At 46.1% G+C, this 7,641-nt stretch overlaps 2 protein-coding genes across 2 annotated transcripts; both read left to right on the top strand.

The window, feature by feature from the left end:
• The first annotated feature begins 1,628 nt into the window (after positions 1 to 1,628).
• Positions 1,629 to 4,008, top strand: LOC1271369 (glucose dehydrogenase [FAD, quinone]). Its single transcript, XM_310150.5, has 2 exons — positions 1,629 to 2,508; positions 2,577 to 4,008. The coding sequence occupies exons 1-2, from the start codon at positions 1,677 to 1,679 to the stop codon at positions 3,596 to 3,598; spliced, it is 1,854 nt and encodes a 617-aa protein (XP_310150.5). The 5' UTR covers positions 1,629 to 1,676; the 3' UTR covers positions 3,599 to 4,008.
• Positions 4,009 to 4,469: 461 nt separating this feature from the next.
• Positions 4,470 to 7,410, top strand: LOC3291991 (glucose dehydrogenase [FAD, quinone]). Its single transcript, XM_559704.3, has 2 exons — positions 4,470 to 5,457; positions 5,523 to 7,410. Exons 1-2 carry the CDS (start codon positions 4,626 to 4,628, stop codon positions 6,542 to 6,544), a joined length of 1,854 nt encoding a protein of 617 aa, XP_559704.3. The 5' UTR covers positions 4,470 to 4,625; the 3' UTR covers positions 6,545 to 7,410.
• Positions 7,411 to 7,641: the final 231 nt, after the last annotated feature.

Below are 7,641 nucleotides of genomic sequence, written 5' to 3'. Positions count from 1 at the left end.
AGTAATTCTTAACAAAAATGTGCTGTTTAGGAAATGGTTAAAGTGGAAGGAAATGAGGCTTGGAGACGGGAGCGGAAGGAAGGCAAAGAACATGTAAAGTCGAAGTGGTTGGAATCAGCATTAAACAGCCTGAGGCAGTTTAGCAAGATATCATTATGGCAGTACAAGTTTCGACGAGTGGGGATGGATAATAGAGGACGAGGATGGAGGGATCTAGAAGGAGCGTAGAAATGAATGGTAGAGAGGAGGTGTGGAACATCAATAGTGCTTAGGATCAAATCAGCAGTGAAGCGGGACTGAGCGATATGCCGTCTTTTTTCTAAAGAGTCAATACACAAAAGTTGACAGCGGACTGCATATGAGGGGTTGAGGAGAAAATGGCATTATGCGCCGAATTGCTACTCCAGTGAAGAGTTTCTGCACTCTTTCAAGCAGAGTAATGCCACTAATACTGGAAGGACTCCATATAATGCTGGCATATTGTAATATAGGTCGAACTAGAGCCACATACAGAGTTTTATAACAGCGAAGATCATTGAAATCAACTATTGAGCGGATTATTAGACCGAGGATTTGGCTGGCTCTACAAATGACGTTATCGATATGGACAGAAAACGTTAGTTTGTCGTCAATCAGTACAGATGTATGTAAAGAAAGTGATCAAGTGCTCTAAAAACATAAAATACATTCTTTTTGATTTGTCATTTTTAACGATCGCTTGTGCTTTTCAGTTTCTGCTCCGATCGAGATTAGGGAATTGGTGTCTAAAACAGATTATCGTCAGTTTTAGAGAAAAATAAATGCCTTTTTCTATAATCCCAACAATAACTCTGAAAAGGAGTAAGTTTCAGTCAAATTATGAAGAATAAATTTACATGGAAATTAGAAAGCAATCTTCCAATTAAAGAAGAATCGGTGTATTCAAAACTTCCGTATTTAATGCCAAACATTTTTATTTGAATGAATACTTAACATTGGAACATTGGAATAACATTGGAATTTTTGCTGAAAAACGTTCAACTGTTAAACAACAAACTCTTAAAATAAGGAGTTTAAGTAGTTAGAGCGCTAATTACCATAATTTAACAATCAGAGGAATACATGAATAAGTTATCATTATTACCTTCCCGTTAGTCAGTTCGCCTCGCATCACTGTCATGGGATGAGGTTGAAAAAGACCAGAAAAAATGGCTCATATCATCACAAGCTTTAAGGTCATCCCGTAAAACTAAAGAAGCTCTCTCGTCTCTCACCCAGCAGCTCCTCCATTTGCTTAAGTTATTAGCCCCGAGGCTAACTTATCAGGAAGGCTTTAATGGAGCGAAGGCAAAAACCAAACTTTTAACAAAAAAACAAAAAAAAACATCACCAACACTCCATCATACATGAACCTGAGGTTAATGATCGAAGCGCAGTTCTTGTGAGACGAACAGGTGTATCCAGTGAGGGAAACGTCACAAAAAATTTGCAAATATAGGGCACGAACTGTGGCGTCTCTTTAGCCACGCATTTTAACTGGTTCTGGTGCTGGCGAGTTAACCGGTTCCGAGGCATCCCGTTAGTTCATGGTTCTATATTTATTGAGATTTACGTGTGACCCGGTCAGAACGTTCCAGGATCTGCTGGAGTAAAGATCGGTTAGTTTTGTGGAGGAAACGTTCAAGTTTGCACGCACAATGATGCGCTGGATCGTTGTCTTTCAAGTGTTGTGTTGCTGTTGCTGGCTAGTGTGCGGTACTCTGGATCCTCGTGTTCTTAACAGCCTCACGGAGATGATAGACGAAATGAACGAAATCGATTATGGAAACCCTCAGCTAAGAAAAGTGTACGATTACGTGATCGTTGGTGCCGGACCGGCTGGCTGTGTGCTGGCGAATCGTCTGTCTGAGGATCCTTCCGTGTCGGTGTTGATTCTAGAGCTGGGTCGTGGCGAACGACCAGCCTTTGCTGAGCCGCCCATGCTTGGCCCAATGCTGATGGGGTCTGACTACAGTTTCGGGTACGAGACGGAGCGCCAGAAGTACGGTTGCCTCGGGTTAACCGATCGTAAGTGCAGCTGGACGCATGGGCGAGGTGTTGGTGGCTCGTCGATAATTAACAACATCATCTACACGCGTGGCAACAGGCGCGACTTTGACAATTGGGCCCGTGCCGGTATGGAGGGTTGGAGTTGGAAGGATGTATTGCCGTACTACAAAAAGATTGAGCATGCCAATGTGAAGGATTTTGATGAGAATGGAGCCCACGGGAAGAGTGGCCGAGTGTCGGTGGAGGACTGTCCGTTCAGGTCGGAAGTGGCCAAGGCGTTCGTGGCGAGTGCGGCACAATCTGGTTATCCGTACCTGGACTACAATGCTGGAGACAATCTAGGCGTTTCGTTTCTGCAGGCACACTCGAAGAGAGGTCATCGGGTGACGGCTGGAACGGCCTATCTGAAGGATGTGCGTCATCGACCGAATCTGCATATATCCACGCGATCGTGGGCAACGCAGATACTCTTCAAAGAAGGTAAGACGGAGGTGCAAAATTCAATCGTTTCAGAATTATATTTGGTTATTTTTGTATATGCTTTACAGACAGCAAGGAAGCTACGGGAGTCCGATTTACCAAGAACAAACGCTATCACACGGTGCGTGCTAGACGGGAAGTGATCCTCTCCGCTGGAGCGTTCGAGACACCGAAGCTTCTCATGAACTCAGGAATCGGCCCCGCGGCTCACCTGCAACAGCACGGAATACGCGTTCTTCAAGATCTTCCCGTTGGACGGCGAGTGTACGAGCATGGTGGAGCATTTGGACCTATCTTCACAATGCGCAACGGATCCCCTGCGGAACAGAACCTGCTCAGTCTAGAACAGGTTCTTACGCTGGATGAAATTCTACGCTTTCGCAACGGGACTGGTCCACTAACTTCAAATTCAATCGAAAGCCTACTGTACGTGAAGTCCCCTTTCGCCAGCGACCCCGACCCAGACCTACCCGACGTTGAGGTCATGCAATCGTTTGTCTCCATGAGCTTTGATTCTTCGATCTCGACGAGTATTGTGTACCGGTTACCGGAAGCGCTTAAGCGTGACTACTACGGACCGTTGATGGGTGTGCGGAACTTTATGTTCTTACCAATGCTTATGAAAACGCACACCGTTGGTAGAGTGGAACTGAAATCACGTAACCCATTCCATCATCCCGTGTTCCATTATCAATACTTTGAGGATGAGCGCGATGTTGAAGCGCTTGTGTACTCGATCAGGGAAGTGTTGAGGATTGCTGAGGCGGAACCTTTACAGCGGCTGGGCATTGAGCTTTATAACCGGCCTGTTCCGGGGTGTGAGGGTTTTGTTTTTAATTCGGATGACTACTGGCGGTGTCATGTGCGTACGCAGACGACGACGTTTCAGCATCAAGTGTCGACATGTCGGATGGGCCCAGTTGGTGATCCTGATGCGGTGGTTGATCCTCGGCTGCGTGTTCGTGGAATTGGTCGGCTGAGGGTGGCTGATGTGAGCATTATTCCAGAGCCACCGTCCGCACATACGTGTGCCATGAGCTATCTGATTGGGGAGAAGGCAGCTGATATGATCAAGGAGGATAATCAATGACATAATGGGGAGAAGATGTCTATGGGTAATTTAAGATGCAACTAACTAGCTAAATAATAAACTCAAGCAGCTGTCGAAAAACTAGTTGGTATACTTTCAACAACCTAAATCGAGCAATAAAATAACTGTAAAACATTATGACTTTAAGTCAAATTATGTAAAGGTAATTGCAATAATAGCTAATTTTCAGCACTCAAATCAATGTGAACGCAATATATTCTAATCTATTGTATTTTTTCATTTTGATACATTAGATTTCTTTTTGAATGATGAATCTTCATAGTATTCCAAAGTTTTTCTGTAGAGCTGCTTATTGTAAAAAAACAAACTCTTGGAATCAGGAGGATCACTAAGCTGACTTTGAATTACCATTATTGGACAACGAGATGAATACAATACTAAGCTTATACTAATATTTGTTTTATTTTTTAAATTATTAACATCACCTTCCAGTTCGACAATTTGCCTTAGTTCACATCTCTGTAGTAGAATGAGATTGTTAAAGCTACCAGAAAATAGGCTTATATCAGCACAAACGTTAAGATCATCCAGCAAAACAAAACAATAAATGTCTCCAGATGCTTTCCCGTCTCCCATCCCCTAACCGGTCCATTTGCTCAATTTATTAGCGAAGAGACCGAAATATCAAGAAAGCATCAATGAAAAGGGAGAGCGAAACATATTCGTCGACAAAACATCATTAATACCGCACGTGCCGCAGGTTTACCCGAGGTTAATGATCTAAGCGCTGCTCGTGCGAGACAAACAAGTGTATCGAGTGAGGGAAGCGTCACAACAAAAACAAAATATTGCATATATAGGGCTGCGGCTGTGTCGCCTCTCCAGAAATGCATTTTGACTGGCTCTGGCGCAAGCGAGTTAACCGGTTTCGAATCATCCAGAATCCCATTAGCTCCTGATTCTCTATTTATTAGGATCTGCATGTGCTCCGGTTAGAACATTCTGTGATCTGCTGGTGTGAAGATCGGTTAGTTTTGTGGAGGAAACGTTCAAGTTTGCACGCACAATGATGCGCTGGATCGTTGTCTTTCAAGTGCTGTGTTACTGTTGCTGGCTAGTGTGCGGTACTCTGAATCCTCGTGTACTAAGTAGCCTTGCGACAATGATAGGTGAAATGAACGAAATCGATTATGGAAACCCTCAGCTAAGAAAAGTGTACGATTACGTGATCGTTGGTGCCGGACCGGCTGGCTGTGTGCTGGCGAATCGTCTGTCTGAGGATCCTTCCGTGTCGGTGTTGATTCTGGAGCTGCGTCGTGGCGAACGACCTGCCTTTTCGGAACCGCCCATGCTTGGGCCAATGCTGATGGCGTCGGACTACAGTTTCGGATACGAGACGAAGCGTCAGAAGTACGGCTGCCTTGGGTTAACCGATCGTAAGTGCAGCTGGACGCATGGGCGAGGTGTTGGTGGATCGTCGATAATTAACAACATCATCTACACGCGTGGCAACAGGCGCGACTTTGACAATTGGGCCCGTGCCGGTATGGAGGGTTGGAGTTGGGAGGATGTATTGCCGTACTACAAAAAGATTGAGCATGCCAATGTGAAGGATTTTGATGAGAATGGAGCCCACGGGAAGAGTGGCCGAGTGTCGGTGGAGGACTGTCCGTTCAGATCGGAAGTGGCCAAGGCGTTCGTGGCGAGTGCGGCACAATCTGGTTATCCGTACCTGGACTACAATGCTGGAGACATTCTAGGCGTTTCGTTCTTGCAGGCACACTCGAAGAAAGGACATCGGGTGACGGCTGGAACGGCCTATCTGAAGGATGTGCGTCATCGACCGAATCTGCATATATCCACGCGATCGTGGGCAACGCAGATACTCTTCAATGAAGGTAAGATGAAGGAGAGGTATTCAAAGCTTCCAAAACTATATTTGGCTTTCTGTTTCACATTATAGATACCAAGGAAGCCACCGGAGTCCGATTTACCAAGAACAAACGCTATCACACAGTGCGTGCTAGGCGGGAAGTGATCCTCTCCGCTGGAGCGTTCGAGACACCGAAGCTTCTCATGAACTCAGGAATCGGCCCCGCGGCTCATCTGCAACAGCACGGAATACGCGTTCTTCAAGATCTTCCCGTTGGGCGGCGAGTGTACGAGCATGGTGGTGTCTTTGGACCTATCTTCACAATGCGCAACGGATCCCCTGCAGAACAGAACCTGCTCAACCTGGAACAGTTCCTAACACTCGACGAGATCGTACGCTTTCGCAACGGGACTGGTCCGTTAACATCGAACTCGATCGAAAGCTTGCTGTACGTGAAGTCTCCTTTCGCTAGCGATCCCGACCCAGACCTACCCGACGTTGAGGTCATGCAAGCGTTCGGTTCGATGAGCTTTGACTCATCGATCGGGTTGCGCACTGCGTACCGGTTGCCGGAGGCGCTTATACGCGACTACTACGGACCGCTGGTGGGTGTGCGGAACTTTATGTTCTTACCAATGCTTATGAAAACGCACACCGTAGGTAGGGTGGAGCTGAAGTCGCGTAACCCATTCCATCATCCCGTGTTCCATTATCAATACTTTGAGGATGAGCGCGATGTGGAAGCGCTTGTGTACTCGATCAGGGAAGTGTTGAGGATTGCTGAGGCGGAGCCTTTACAGCGGTTGGGCATTGAGCTTTACAACCGGCCTTTGCCGGGATGTGAGGAGTTTGAGTTCAATTCGGACGACTACTGGCGGTGTCATGTACGTAGACAGACAGCGACTTTCCAGCATCAGGTGTCCACGTGTTCGATGGGCCCAGTTGGCGATCCTGATGCGGTGGTTGATCCTCGGCTGCGTGTTCGTGGAATTGGTCGGCTGAGGGTGGCTGATGTGAGCATTATTCCAGAGCCACCGTCCGCGCATACGTGTGCCATGAGCTATCTGATCGGGGAGAAGGCCGCTGATATGATCAAGGAGGATAATCAATGAAGAAATGAATGGAGGTCTCTGAGACGCAAAGAATTGAAGCAACATTAGAAAACTTATTGGTACCCTATAAAGAAACTCCAATCGTTCCAGCATTAAAATCGTTCTTTTCGTTCTACTTCTCACTACGCACGGCATGCAATGAAAGCTCGCGAGACCAACGATTCCCATAGGTGTATAAAGCACATACACACAAAAAAGAGAGATATCGAAAAATCGCCCAGCCCATGTGTATGTGAATTCTAAATTGCCTATGTTCACACCATTTAGAATGGTGTTGCTACTCCATACCGAAGGTCACACTGGGCGAACTGCTTCCCAAGCGCTGTCTCTCACGCACATTTCGCCCATAGGCTCTGCCCGATCATGCCCCGGTCAGATTTGTCAGTCAGAAACGTCCACTTTTTATGATTTTTTCTTATAAACGGGAAATTTATTGAATCCACCATTCCAGTCACAGCGCATATAGACAGAAAGAGTGGCCCTGGCGAGAAGTGTTGACGTGCTTGACGTCTTTTTTTTGTATATGGAAACGTTTGAAGAATATCAAAAAAGTGCTTCCAAGCAGTCGTTGTTTGTTTTGCTTTCTGTTTTCTTTGCGGTAAAAATCGCCGTATGAAGCAATGGTCGTGGTAGGCAGCAAGGTTCGTCGCTTGACGAAATTTATTAGCTAATATATTCAAAAGCAACCAATTCCCTCCTTCAGTCTTAGTTTTTTTGTTGTTACTGCTGGGAACAACGATGTCAACGATGGACGTATCACGTCTGCGGAACGATGTGACAATCGTCAATCAAATCCAGCACCACAGTAGGAGCGTGTTCCCACCGTCACCGTACAAAGGAAGACATTTCGAACATTTCGGCTTGGGAACGAGCGGAATAAAGCTTTCGTACGGCAAAAGGAACTTAATTATTTTGAGGAACTATCGCGCTTTTGAAGCTCCGAAATTGGGCGAGATTATCGCGGGGACATTGATGCGATTTTTATTGGTATCTAATATGGCCCGGGCACAAAGTTCGTACCGGCCGTTCAGTTGTGGAAAGGAGTTTCTCAGGCGAAGTATGTATGCCTTGTTTCAGCGAAAACGAAATAAAACAAT

This window comes from Anopheles gambiae, chromosome 3 (genome assembly GCF_943734735.2).
Source record: "Anopheles gambiae chromosome 3, idAnoGambNW_F1_1, whole genome shotgun sequence".
Classification (NCBI taxonomy): Eukaryota; Metazoa; Arthropoda; class Insecta; order Diptera; family Culicidae; genus Anopheles; species Anopheles gambiae.
Note: the sequence above shows the minus strand (reverse complement) of the source record. Positions and strands in the feature narration are given on the sequence as shown.